The sequence below is a fragment of the Ursus americanus genome, chromosome 10 (assembly GCF_024610735.1).
Source record: "Ursus americanus isolate L20-20 chromosome 10, mUrsAme1.1.p, whole genome shotgun sequence".
Classification (NCBI taxonomy): Eukaryota; Metazoa; Chordata; class Mammalia; order Carnivora; family Ursidae; genus Ursus; species Ursus americanus.
In genome coordinates, this window is record NC_142136.1 from 33,125,960 (window position 1) to 33,140,851 (window position 14,892).

At 37.2% G+C, this 14,892-nt stretch overlaps 2 protein-coding genes across 6 annotated transcripts in view; one reads left to right on the forward strand and one right to left on the reverse strand.

Annotated features, from left to right (window-relative positions):
- DIS3 (DIS3 exosome endoribonuclease and 3'-5' exoribonuclease) overlaps positions 1-3,383 on the forward strand; it is a 29,838-nt gene extending 26,455 nt beyond the window's left edge. For all 4 annotated transcript variants that reach the window (XM_087865101.1, XM_045810906.2, XM_087865099.1 and 1 more), the window contains one exon: positions 1-3,383. In XM_087865101.1, the coding sequence (XP_087721227.1) occupies positions 1-84 (84 nt within the window). In that variant the 3' untranslated portion in view covers positions 85-3,383.
- BORA (BORA aurora kinase A activator) overlaps positions 3,014-14,892 on the reverse strand; it is a 25,930-nt gene continuing 14,051 nt past the window's right edge. The window contains exons 7-13 of one of the 2 annotated variants that reach the window (XM_087865102.1): positions 14,515-14,571; positions 13,862-14,088; positions 13,176-13,308; positions 10,975-11,198; positions 10,588-10,625; positions 4,445-4,561; positions 3,014-3,360 (exon numbers count right to left, since the gene is read on the reverse strand). In XM_087865102.1, coding sequence (XP_087721228.1) covers positions 3,348-3,360; positions 4,445-4,561; positions 10,588-10,625; positions 10,975-11,198; positions 13,176-13,308; positions 13,862-14,088; positions 14,515-14,571 — 809 coding nt within the window. In that variant the 3' untranslated portion in view covers positions 3,014-3,347. Of the gene's footprint in view, positions 3,361-4,444; positions 4,562-10,587; positions 11,199-13,175; positions 13,309-13,861; positions 14,089-14,514; positions 14,572-14,892 lie in introns of both variants that reach the window. The other variant, XM_045810909.2, reaches the window with a different exon arrangement.

Below are 14,892 nucleotides of genomic sequence, written 5' to 3' on the forward strand. Positions count from 1 at the left end.
ATACCTGGAGTAAGCATTGCTGCTGATACTCCGAACATGGACATTGATGAACCAGAGAGAAAGAAGAAGAAACGTGAGAAATAACTACGGTCAACAAAAAAACTTCAAAGACTGGTTTCCTTAACAAAACAAAACAAAAACAGAAACAAAAAACCTTGAGAGAATACTTTTAAACCTAGGAAGTGTGTGTAACAGTTTGTTACTTTTAAATACATTGTAATGGTTTTAAAAATTTGCATTTTTATTGCACTGTTTGTTGACTCTGTCTCATCCTGCTACTTCATTTCTAGATTGAACTATTTATGCATAAAAATTCAATTGAATATCCATCATTTAAATAGTGACAAGATAGCAACCTCAGGGATCTGTAAAGACCATTTAAATGGAGCATTCATTCATCTGCTCACTAAAGAACAGATTAATTTTATGTAAGTAATTTGATTATTTAATATTGATAGAAAAAAACTAGCATTTTCCTATGGAGGAAAATAGAACATTTTTAGAAGTCAGGAACAATCTGTCCTTTCTAAACCTTGAAAGCTGTCCCATGTTTAGTATGGTAGTTTTTAGATTTCAAGACAATGATATCAAGATTTGTCAAGGAATTCAGTCCTTTGCCATCTTTAATTTACCTAATTTATATGAAGTGTTCTCTTACTGTTAAAAGCTTCCTGCATTTTTATTAGTGGTCCTTGAACAGCTGTGTTTGGGAATTGAATGTTGTAGGAAGGCAAGAAGAAGGATGTTTGAAGCTGACTAGAATGAGTTTCTTTTAATACCAGATAATAAGTATGATCATCATCCTTGACCTTTAGCTCACGTGTCCCCCAAAATGAGGCATTAGGGCTCAAAGAGCAAATGGAGATGGCACTTTAAACGTCTGCATCATGTTATTTATAAAAAGTAGGTCATGAATGGCTTTTAAACTGTGTATGTATCAGGTTCCATAGGGAAGGGGGGATTGTGTAAGGACATATTAAAGGGAACAGATTGAAGCGAATATGATGATTTGGTGTGCCTTGTTCATCCCAGAGATTAGTAATTATTAAGTGTTTTTTAAGAATATTTTGAGATAGTTACCTCAAAACATTTTACTTTGCTTATTCAATTTCTAAAGTACTTACAATGTACCAGGCTCATCACGGAGTCAGGTAAACTCTCTCTGCCTTGAAGGAGCTTACAATCCAGTGAGAAAGGACCAGCAAATAAATCAACAGGTCGACTAAGCGGGAATAATGACCATGTGTACAGTCATTTGGGCCCTCAGTGATTGTTAAGTGATTGTTCCAGTTTCCTACTACTGAGGAAAAGATCCATATGTTGAGGCAGAACTTGTTCCAGTTGAACGACAATAACTTTGAGTGGTCTTGGGACCAAGTAATGAGCTAACACGCAAGAGCAAGTGTCAGCAAGCCTTTTCTGTGAAGGACCAGCCACGTTCGACTCTGCTAGCCGTTCAGTCTCGGTTACAGCTGTAGTACTCAACTCTCCTTGTATGGAGTGAAAGCAGACACAGACGGGATGTCAGCAAGCATGGCTGTGTTCCCACAAAAATTTAAATTTCATAACTTTGATGTGTCACAAAACCCGTTTGATTTCCACCTCCCCACCATTTAAAAATCCTTTTCTGACAGTCCATAGTTTACTTGCAACAGAAGGAAAGGGAGGCCTCTTGGTTAAACAAGGCAATGGCTAACCTATCTTTCCATGTTTGTTTTCTTGGGTCTGTTTTATGAGGAGGCCTAATTCAGGCACTAGTCCTTTTTGGGTAGGTCAAGATGACCAGAATCTTCACTTTCACCCAAAGCCTCATCTTCAGTAATCTAAAATGCTTTCTAATGTCAGTTTTTATGCTAAGCAGCGTACACGGAATATTACACTCAGAAAGCCCTGTTGGGTAAGACTATCTCCATCCACCCCCACCCATTTAATAGATGAGAAGATTAAGGTTTTATGGCCCAGATCAAGTAGTGACAGGTTGGATTTGAATCCAAACTATAATCACTACTTGTTTTTTTGACTTGTGCTAATGAAAAGACATAGCCAAGGGAGCTCCTCCCTTTAGGAACTAGAATTCCTCTTACAGCACAGTATTATTTAAGTTTATATTGATCCGAAAGCCTGTGTGATTAAGGATTCAACTTCGTAATGGAGTGTCTTTAGCAGTGGACCTAGTGACTGACAGCTTTAATGGTTGGTGTGCTGGGGAAGAGGGTGAGTCGGATACACAGGAAGAAAAAGTCTTTACAGATTAGCAATTAAGTTACAAGGTGCAAAAAGGGAAGAAAATGACACAATGACAGTATGTTATTTCCTGGGGCTGTATATGAATTATTGCTCCCTTTTGAATGAGATAATTTTTAAAAGGTGGTTTGTAAATATGAACATGCATTCTCCAGAGGTAAAGAATATTTCCAAAAAATTTATCACTTCTACTCCCAACATGAACATAAGATTTTAAAAAATTAGTTTTGTGTCTGCGCAACCAAAACTTTATAGGCCTAAATTTAGCTCTACAGACACTCCACCGTCGCCCAGTCCCCACTGTTTTTCTCCCAGGTTCTTATTCCTCTCGCCGCCAAATTTGAGCAGGAAAGATGTCTGTACCCTAGGGGTGGGGATACATCCTAGGCGTCCCATGCTTACCCCACTAATAATATGTAATACTAAGATGCTGTTAGTACTACTTTTGTAGTATTTACATTTTTTTTTTAAGTAGTAACTAGAACAGTTATCATTAGAACTGAGAGTTTGTACACAGAAATGAATCAAGAATGAAAAATTCTGGAAACCTTAATCTCTTCCTACCTCTTTAAGGTTGTTTTCTATCTAAGATTTATTTCTTTCACAAAGGTTATAAATGTAAATTCATCTGTATAGTCACCTATTTTTATGTAAAATAAAATAGTACCCTCACAATTCCACATGTTCTTAAAACTACACTAAATTCAGTGCAGTTGGTAAGGTTTACTAATAAGTAGTTCACTGACCCTGTGGGATAGGAGCAAAGTCCTCGTTCTCAAATTTTTTATTGTTAAACACATCAAGGTAAGTACAAAAATATTTATTAATAAAAAATACAGTTGTACTTCAATGAATTGAAAGTTCCAGGAGTTTTTCTGTTGTTCTCATGTCACTAAATTAAGCCTTTGATTTTTCACATTAAGGAGGGGGGAAGGCTTATAAGCATGTTAGTTGAAGCAACTTTTTCTCAATCACGATCACATTATCGATCCTCTGCATAAAAATTATGTGAGGAGCCACTGAGTGATGGTCTTTGGTTCTTGAGAGGTATTCTACGGACTGCTGCCTTGAGGAAGATTCTGTTTTCTTTCAACACCTCTGTGTTACACGGTCTTCCTGTGGGGGGAAAAAAAAGAAAATATCTTATTTGCTGCTTGAATAGGACCATTCAAGGATGCAACTACCATGTTTTAAAAACCTGACTGCAGATTTTCTTATGAATTCTAAAGGCACAGTGAAGAGAGGGTTTTCTATAAATCAATATTCGGCATCAAAAAGTCCTCTTCCTGTACCCTAATGCTTGCCTGCTTTTAAATGAACAACTACAGTCCCCACCTCAACAAAATGGAGGAGAGGGAAATTAAGGTGACCTCCATATTATATCCTAATATTCACTTGGAGAGAGTTATGTTCAGTTGCACACTTGCTGGTGTTTATTATGTTTATGCATAAATTGGCACATAAAAATCAAAGATTCTCCTGATCAGAGCCTAAAATTATGATGGGTTTTCCTCAAATATGCATACATAGTTATAACCATCCTACCTGGGAGGTACAGTAGATGTCCTAGTCAAAAGTATACGCTTTGTACAAATACTTAGTAGGTAAGGTATGTTATTCATAGTCTTGAAAGGCTTTTGGATTTTAAGAAAAGAGCCCTTACCTTTGAGTTCTTATTTTGATGTGTGGTCTCTCAGTTGTATCATTTTCCTAATAATCAAAATTGTTCTTTATATTTAACTTTGAAACAATGTTAGAGGTAAAAACACTTGTCTTGGCACCCATTATTCCTAGTCCCCTTTAGTTTTAAGGAAAGGAGTTCAGCTTCCTATTCCACAGTAGGACTAGCTCTCCCTCTCCAACCTCTTAACCTCTCCCATAGCCAAAGAGTTATTTGGGAAAATGAAGTGTTTTGATTTGAAAACCTGCTGTTAAATAAACTGAAAATAGGTTGAGGCATAAACAGATGAAAATAAACAAAATTTTAAGTAAAATGGGTGGAAAAAATACTGGAAAACACCATTTATTTTCATTTTAAAGATTTTATTTTTAAGTAATCTTTACACCCAAGATGGGGCTCGAACTCAACCCTGAGATCCAGTCACCTGCGCCACTGAGCCAGGCAGGTGGCCCTCAAAAAAGTCATATTTAATAAATATTTATAACATTAACCATATCAAGCTTTCTGTTTTTCCCATACCTTTGTGTTAAAAACTTGGGATTTATTCTCAACTTCCAAAGTTTGTGCATCACTATCTGTTCCAACCGTATCCGTAATATTGCTTCCACAATTCTGGGTGTTATAGCCACTATCCATCTGACAGGAAAAAGGGAAAAAACACCAAGGATAACATTGCAGATTTATTCACTTATCCACAAAATTTGACGAACTTTTATGTTTAAGTAAAATTTAAAATATTTATATAAAATGTACTTCTAAAATCATATATTCATATAAAATTTACAACTTATATAATTATAAATAAATATACAATATTTGAATCACTATATACTACCATTTAATATTGAGCATAATGAAATTTAAAAAATAGAAATATAAAAGGTAGTTCTATATAGAACTGGTTGTTCTTCAAAGCAGTCACTGTACTACACCATTCCTTTTGATAAAATACATCTTGGGGTTTCCTTTAGAATCTGTGAACAAGCCACTATGAACTTGCTTTCCTGTTACTCTGTGATCACACCCAGTAGGTAAAAGGGTTACAATCAACTTCACCTTCCAATTCAAGCTTTACCAAGCTTGTCTCTGAATAGCTTGGTTTTATCTTTAAATAGGATTTACCTAAAAGGCATGCTATTTTTGAGAGTATTCAAGATAATTCACATTTTTTAAAGGTCGGTTATATTATACTCACACCCACTGTTGAAATACAAACCTTAGTTTCATAATACCACATATATAATGGCTCTAGATGTTAGTTCAACTTTTTATTTTAATTGTAGCATTCTAGGACGTACTGTTGCGGCCCCAAGTGAAAAAGGGATTCTGGCAAACTTCAGTTTTGGTATATATATGATAAATACTGAGTGCCTAAAAAAGTGCCAGGGCCGGTATTGGCACTCTACATAATACCATCCTTACTCGGTCCTTACAACAGTCCTATAAACTTCACAGATGAGGAAGCTGAGGTTCAGAAAAATGGACTTTCACAATGTCCAACAGAATGAGATGATGAAGAGCCGAGGCTCCCACACCTCTGTCCACCACACACATTGCATCTACCTGCACAGTGTTGAGCACCAAATAACGCCAAGCCCCGGGAGGGATTTACCCTGTACTTAAACTCCTGTAAATTAGGATCAGAGGGAAGGAAAAGACTGTGTACTTCTGTCTCGATCATGAACATTAGAATAGGCTAGAAAGTGCATTCTACCATCATCTTAAGAAAAATGTTTCCAGTTTTCAGGGAAGAATGCATAGGGGTTCACTACTGGGAATCATGTTCTATTTGAACGAAACCCTTGTGACATGTAAAAAAAGAATCTTCCGTTATGTTCCAGGGGGAAACACCTGGCTCTGTTACCATTCGACAGCTATTTGATCAAAAATGTAATTATCAGATTGCTCCCAGAGAATCTGCCAATTACCTTTCCTTTTATTACCACTGCCAGACAACTGGTTTACACAACTCAATACTAATGCGTAACTGAATATATCAAGGGAAAAGTTAATATAGTAGGGCGTACGACAGGCACAGGAGGAGAAGGTTCTTCTCCTTAGGAAGAGAAGAATCAATGGATGGCCCCATTAGACGGCAGCAGGCCGCACTGGCCCTCGTCTAGACCACTACTAACGGTGATGCCTACCACAAACCAACCAGACAATACACATCATCTCGTAACTCCCACAGGTGTCAAAATAGGCATTAGAACATTTTACAGCTGAGGATGAGGTGCTAAAAAAGATTAAAAAGTCATGCTCTGCTCACTGTGAAGTGGTCCTTGCCTTAAGATCCACAGCCTGTAAACGACAGAACTCTAATTCAAATTCAGTTCTGAATGCAATGTAGATCTTCCAGTTGGACTAGGCTGCCTATAAATGGTGTTTCTACTGCCAACCATTCTCCACACTGTTACTGTATTTTTCTCCCACATAAATCAGATGTGGTCTTTCAAAAACATTCCAGGTTCAGGTTCACAACTGACAAGCACTGTGGCTTACGGTGCATTCCCGGCAATCAGGCCTCAGCACTTTCGTCCTTCCCTCACCACCCTCATCTTCCTCTTCCTCTGTCCCTCTTGCTTGCTACTTGTCACAGAAGTCTCTGTCGCCCATTACCTAAGGGAGTGTTTAGGCACTGTAAGTATACTCACATGAACTCAACTCACAATAATCAAACTATTAGCTAACAATCCTCTTATTAGCCCCATTTTTAATAAGAGGGAACAAACTCAAAGAAGCTCTCACTTCCTGAAACTGATAAAACTAACTGAGCTAGGAAATGAACTGAAATCTGCCGTTTTGCTTTCCCAAGCCCAAGCTCCTGAAAGCCATGCTAGCCCCCAGCCACAAATATATGCACTGCGTCCATCCCAGCAACCCCCTCCCGTCCCTTGTGCTAATCCTACCAGACAGAGCTCTAGATTCTATCCCATCTCGCACACCTCAGTTCCTTCACGTATAAAATTCATCACTATTTTACAGATTATATTTATTGCATCTGCTGTAAGGCATCGTGAGGACTGGATTCTAACAGTAAAATACTTGGCCTGGTCTCTGGTACTTAAAAAGGATACATAATTGATACCTATTATTAATAATTATCCTGTCCAATATCTAGTTTTCTTTGTTCTTTGTACTCTTCTCCCTCTCAACTTAAATATGCTAGTCTCTCCCATCTAAAGTAAAAACAAAGTTAAAAAAGAAACTACCAAAAGATCTTGGACTTCAACGGTCTTCTCTAGCTATGATAACCCTCCCCTTTACAACCAAGTTCTTCAAAGAGTTATCTACCCATAATTTTTCACTACTTCATCTCCTTTACCCTCCTTCCATTCACTTTCACCACCCCACCTTGAGGCTGTTCCGTCATCAAATTACTTCCGTTCTTAACTCAACAGCCACTTTTCAAGCCCTATAGCCCTTACTTTCGGAGCACTAACCAGTCTTTCCTTAAGATGTTCCATGATACTATGCTTTCCTGGTGTCCCTCTCTCCCCTCTGGCTGGTCCTTCTCAGTCTCCTTTGGGGGCTCTGCTTCCTTTACCAAACCCTCGGCTTTTCCTCAGGGTTCCAAACACTGACTGGCTCACCGTTCTCACTTTATACAGTCCTTCTGGTTGAACTTACCTATACATTCATTCTGTTTTCATTCCACAAATATTTAACAAGTAGCTATTTCACGTAAGCTCTGGGATAAACAAAAACATACATGATTGCTCTATAAATGTTCTGATTGGAAAGAATGCAAAGTGTACATGGAATTATGAAAGCATATAACGAGATCTGGCTTGGCTACTGGGATCAGGGAGGGCTCCTTTGAGGATGTGATCATTAAGCTGTGAACTAAAAAACGAATAGGAGTTAACTAGGTAAAGTGGGAGAGAAAGGAATTCGAAGCAGTGTGTGGAAAGGCTCTTTTGACGAGAAGGAAGATGGTTATTTAACACCTGGAAAGCTAATGTGACTGAAACAAAGGGAATGGAGGGAGACAAAATGAAGCTGACGAGTAAGGCAAAGGTCAGACCATTGGATGCTCTGCCAGCCACGCTACAAGATTTTTAAATTAATACCAAAAGCAAAAACAACCCCCCCCAAAAAACCTTAGAAGTTAACGCAACAAAAACAAGAGTAAAAAATACAGTGGAAAGATTTTTAAAAATTGGAGAATTAAAAGGAAATTCCAGAAAGAAAAGTGAAAGCGAGAGAGGAGAAATCTAAAATATTATTCAAAAAAAGATCCAAGAAGTGAAGGGCATGAGTTTACAGATCATGAGGCTCTGCTGAGTGCCCAGTACTATGGATGAAAACATACCCACACCAAAGGGTCACTGAAATTTCCAAACGAACGCCGTAGACAAAGAGAAGATCCTATACGCGTCCAGGGGTGGGTAAAAAGAGATCATATACAAAAGATTAAGCATTAAAATGGTTTCAGATCTCTCACCAGCAATAATGAAGTAGAATCAATGAAACAATGCCTCCAAAGTCTGAAGGACAATTATTTCCAAACTCTCATGTGAGAGAATAAAGAATACATGACCAGACATGCAGTATCTGAAGAATGTACTCCTCTTCACAAAGCTACCAGAAAATGTGTTCCAGTAAAGTAAGAGTTGTAAACCAGGAAAGAGAAGAATGGAATGCAGAAAACAGGAGACAGAATTCCCCGTCTGATGAAGGGATATTCTGGGACGACAGCTTGAACCACACATGGAAGCCAACCAGTCCACAATAAAGTAAGTCAAAAGGCCCTGGCAAAATATGGCTGTCTTCAAGTGGTTAGAAGCTGCCCTCGTGGGGCGCCTGGGTGGCACAGCGGTTGGGCGTCTGCCTTCGGCTCAGGGCGTGATCCCGGCGTTACGGGATCGAGTCCCACATCAGGCTCCTCCGCTGTGAGCCTGCTTCTTCCTCTCCCACTCCCCCTGCTTGTGTTCCCTCTCTCGCTGGCTGTCTCTATCTCTGTCAAATAAATAAATAAAATCTTTAAAAAAAAAAAAAAAAAAAAAAGAAGCTGCCCTCGTGGTAGGAAAATAACAATGTCTGAAGTTTTTAAACTATAAAATGCTCTGCCAAAGGTAAATATTACTATGATATGGCTCAAAGGGTCAAACTGAAACTGACTGGTAGATATCACAGACAGAACCATATTTTAGCTCAATATAAGAAAGAGGCTTGTAATGATAAGAGAAGCCCCAAAATGGATTAGAATACCCCTGCAGGCACTCAAGCATAGAGTGGATGACAATTTAGAGTGATATAGGCTTCCAATGGGTAGCTGAATTAGATAGATAGATAGAAGTGTATTTCAATGAAAGCATTTTGATTCTTCTATAAATGCTCTGAAAAAAAAAAAAAAAAAAAGGAAACGGGAGAAGAAAAGAAGTTAACAATACCTTGAAGGCTAAGTTTGATTCTAAGTGCTTTTTCACTTAGGAACCAAATTTAGAAGCTAACACATATAAAAGTGATTTCTAGTGTACTTTTTCTGAGCAATGATCCTAGAAGTCAGGAGAGCCAATACAGACATAAAAACATAAGCAGATGATTATATTTAATTTGGGGTCATTTAGAATCCCTCCGTGAGTTCTAATTTTAGCATGCCAAAACGGACAGCACTAAAACATTATGGGGTGGTGGGAGAATTAAATGAATGACTACATATCAAGTGGTTGGAAAAGCACCTGGCGCATCGAAACAATGTGTACGTGTTAGCTATTACCATGAGTCAGTACAAACTCGGATTCGAGCCCTACTGCCAGGATTCAAATCTTGGCACCACAACTTGCTACCAATGGAGGTAATTTACTTAACCTCTCTGACCCTCAGTTTCCTCATCTGTGAAATGTGGAATAATAGTCTACCTATTTCACAACAGCCCTGTGAAGATTCAATAAATTAACACATGTAAAGCACTCAGAATAATGCCTGGAAAATGGTAAGAGCTACGTAAGCACTGGGTGTTGTTACTATAAAATGGCAGGTAAGAATTGCCTTTCTGACTATTTTCAAGTTCTTTCAAAATTCTCAGCTCAAAGACTATGGCAATTAATGGAACAAATATCCTTCTGAAAGCTAAGTGCTGGTTCTGAAGTTTGTCCAATGAATCATGTTTTCCTTGTGTCAGATACTACATGGGTGATTACATGAAAAATGTTTTTCATTTTTAAAAAGCTTACGAAAAGCATACATGTAAAACTGCTCTAAACTCTATGTTTTTTTCTCCCCAAATCATATCAAGGAAAAACAAAAACTACTAAAATTTTAGAAGACAAAGACTATATACCAGGAACTGAATTTCTCTGGTGCTAGGTCCACATGAGAGAGAGAGGAATCCTGAGAAGTTGCCTGACCCTAGCACTCTATAAAAACACAGCAGCTTGATTTCTTTTCTGCTCTCATCTTTCCCTACTGCAAATAAGTACCAGTGAATGTGAATATTAAATATGCACCAACAGTCCCAATTAAAAGAAACTAACCCTCTTAGTATCACCATGTATTGATATTTTAAAAAAATATTATATATACCTATATATAAGTATATATATAAAGTTATAGAATACTACAGTCCTCACATTTAACCCATTTTTTTTTAGTATAATCTCAGAAAAAGACAGAATAAGGGAGAAATTAAAGGACTGTAGAATATTCAAATATCTTACCTGAATGTTACTGCTTTCACAAGGAATGACACTGCTTTCTGCAAGAGGTGACATGCATATGTGAGAGTTTTCAATACTGAAGGCAATCCCACTCACAAAATCAGCCATGGGCAAACTCCCATTATCAACCGGCTCCTTAATCCAAGTGTTCTCGTCTGCTACTTCTACAGGGTCAACCATATCCACAGTGTTGTTCTCCTTCTCACTTTCAACATCCTGCAACAGTGCTAATTCTTTCTCAGAAGTACTGGACCGATTCTGTGTAATAGACATGGCAGTCACTACTAAATGCGTGCCATGTGCTGAAGTGTCACTATTCCCCTGCCGCAGGTGTACTCCGCCCGTGTCCATGGCTGGTGACGAGGCATCTGTGGAAGGAAGATTCACCTGATCTTCATCTTCACTGTGAGCCTCCAGAGCGAAAGGTATCCGAATCAGGGAGGTCCGATACTGAGTACCGCCTGTACACATCTCCAGTCTCATAGGAGACCAATTCTTAATTGGTGAGCAGCCATCTATATAAGGACTTCTGATACATGGATTAGTAATTCCATTAGAATTTGTTGTTCCAGACGAATTATCAGGAGAATGCAAAGTAAACTTCCTTTGTTCTAAAAGATTGGAAGGGAAAAATTACATCATAAAAGCATGCAAATGGAAAAGACATTACTAAATGTTTTAATGACAGAAAAATTGGATTTCTAGAACATTATACTGTTTACTGAAGTGAAATTTTGGTGTTAAAAACAACAGCACAAATGAATGTGTCTCAGTAAGTAGGATGGGACTCTTCAAGAAGAATACCTCTGGTACTTCCTTTTAATTAGACAAAATAATTAACTCCCTGAGAATCATTTCTTCATAGACATATTGGTCCTATAGTAATAGTGTTCATATATGAAGAAGATAACTGGACAAATCAGCTGAGAGCTACAAGTTAATAGCTATACCTGGTAAATGAAGCAGGGAAAAACCTTGCAAAATACTATAAGCAATGTTACAAGGCAAGCAAAAAAATGTAAAATAATATTTGTAATAACAAAGAGCTTAACAATGATAATCAAAATGATAAAAGTGCTTAAAAATATAATGCTTTTTATAACTTCATTGGCTTAAGAAAAACAGAAGTTTAAAAAAATGGTCAAGAGCCCATAAACAATCCTCCCAACAGCAAATAAACACATAAAGTGGTCAGCCACACAAATACAAAATACGGAAGTTAACGCAATAAAGAAGCATTTGTTTAACAAAAACCGTGAAGTATGAACTAAGAACCCCACCCCAAAATAATGGGCCAACAAATACTGAGAAAACGTTCAGCACCCTTATAATCAAAGAGACAAAAATTAAAGCAGTAAGAGACATTTTTGTAATATAACAAACTGAGAAACATCACAAAGAATGGTAATACCAGTGTTTCTAAATGGGAGAAACTGACTTTCTTACATACTATTGATGAAAATTTCAATTGGTACAACCTTTTATAAAAGAAAATTTGACAAAATTCATAAAGATCCTTAAAAACATTCACCCTCCTTTGACCAAATAATTCCACTTCTGAGAATTTAACCTAAAATATGTACAATACAATGTATACACAAAAATAATTATTTTGATAAAAACATTAGAAACAATTTAAACGTTCACCAATGGTTGAAACCAAACGATACATCCATGATCAATGATTCAAAATCATTGTTTCATACGATAATAAACGATTTGAATAACCTATGAAAATATTTGTGATACAACAGTTTGTGAAAAAAGCAGACCACAGAACTACGGTGTGTGTCTATCTTCATACAAAAGTACATACGTATTTATACAAAAGTACATATACATACATAAACACTAACTAAAGTAGTTTTCAGGTTTCCAGTTTTATTTATTATGAATACCTTTTTATTATAGTTTTTTCAAAAGGAGTTATAATTTTTTTCAGAGAAACTAACATATTGCAAAGTAAAATAAATATGTAAATTCCCACACACTATATTTACCTTAAAGGTCTTACTCAAACAAACATCTTTTTTTTTTTTAAAGATTTTTTATTTATTTATTTGACAGAGAGAGACAGGCAGCGAGAGAGGGAACACAAGCAGGGGGAGTGGGAGAGGAAGAAGCAGGCTCATAGCAGAGGAGCCCGATGTGGGACTCGATCCCAGAACGCCAGGATCACGCCCTGAGCCGAAGGCAGACACCTAACGACTGCGCTACCCAGGCGCCCCTCAAACAAACATCTTTACAAAATATGAACATCTGATTACCAAAGTTTGAACCTACAGGTCAGAAGGCACACAGAAACCAACCTAGCTCTAAAATTGCCATCTTTCTTTGATTCCCTTTATAAGAATGCTTGATACAGATAACGCGAATCAGATGACCGGTGTTTAATACTAGCATAGAACTTTGTCGAGAATCCAGGTTTTGAAGGTCAATTGTTCCTTTTGTAAAAAAGCCAGTTTTTAAATTTGAGATTAGTGGTCATTTAGAGCTCTATAGTCAGAACAAGCTAAAAAAGAACCTCTTTAATAACAAGTGTTGGTAAATACAAAAATTGAAATTAGGTATTTTCTTATGAGACATACCCGAGAGTGGAGTCTTTCCTATTTGAAATGCAATTGGTGAGAAAGTGGGTGAAGAAAGAGGTGAAGGGCTGGTTATACTTCCCAAGCTGTACTTTTTTGCACTGCCCTGAATAGGGCTGGAAGAAAACTGCCCCTGTGATAAAAACAAATAAAATTATACAGCTCTCTTTCTCAATTTGTTATACCATATGCTATTTATTTCCATCTTCAAAACACGTTTACAAAGTAGGTCATATAAACTTTGGTCATTCACCAAAAGGCAAGGCATCTTGTAACAAGAGCAATTAAGAAGACTGTTAGAAAAATTCTGAAATAGAGTATGTTAGTCAAGATAAAATTTAAATGTAGTGTTTAAGCAAACCAGTCAATTTCTTATGCGCAGTTGTTTACGAACAACTTTAAGTTACTCCATTAATGTCAATCCAGTTGTGGTATACTGAAAACCTTACACAGTTCGGTAAACAACTTACACCGAAATTCCTTGAGACTCATGATTAATCTGTCATGCTGTATACCTCTAAATACAAAAATGGAATCTAACCAAAACATTCCTGACTAGTGACAAAATGTGAGCTCGTCTAATCCTCACGAAATATAAAACCCAAAGGCGACCATTCCTTGAGTACAAAATGTGCATCGAGGTCCGTCTACAGCAAACTATAGCACGCTTTTAGTACGCTTCTTACCGAACTTGGTGTCTGCACAGGGCTCCTACACCGTACAGGAGATAAATCTATCGAATAAAAAACCTCAAGTGAGGCTTGAGCACCACTGCAAGGACTTCTGGGAGAAGCTGGAGGTAAGGAGTCAGAAATACTTCCATTGCCATCTAAAAACAGCTTTCTTCTGAGGGATGAAGAACTGAGGTTTCCAGGAGACTGATCTGAAAATTCATCAGCTCTAAAATAGTCACCTATATTTAATATTAACAGAATTAAAGGCAAAGGTAGTCATTTTGAAGAGCAATTATGCTTCAGTTACATGGTTTAAAAAAAAAAAAAACAGCATGTACCATATATTTGAATTTTTATTCAAAAAAGAGGGCAAAGTTTAATTGCGTATGTGATGTTTGAAATCTGAAATTATTCCTTCTTTTTCGAGTACTTCTTTATTAGTCGAAGGTAAAACCAATAAGATGTGCTGATGAATAGTTTATGTCTACAGCAAAATTTATTATGACAAAAAGGCTAATCAGGCCAAGTAAAAGAAAAAGAAATTTTAGGACCATTTCCCTCGTTCTTTAGAAAGAGACATTGCTACCTATTTCCATTTACAAAAAGCCATCAAAACAAAACCTTCTATCTAAGTTATTAAAGGTTTAAACAAATACAGTACTTACCTAATACATTTTCTAAATTAAAATCCACAGGAAGAGACAGCAGTGTCTGACAAGCAGCTGGAAGCAAGCAGATAAATAAATGCAAACATGGATAAATCGATGCAAGCATATTCCATGCAATTTAGCATGTGCTTCCCAATCAACCATCTCCCCATGATGTTCCAGCCAAATTGAATTATTTCATTTATGCGTTCTATTAAAAACATGCCACCTTTCTATAAACAGTTTCCCACACCTTCCAGCTCTGATAGAAACCTGTTAACTATATGAGTTAACTTCTGGTTGTACGGCTGGCACTGGAATCAGAAAGGAAGCCAGCCTATTCAGCTGATCCCTGAACAACATGGAATTAAACTGCATGGGTTTACTTAAATGTGC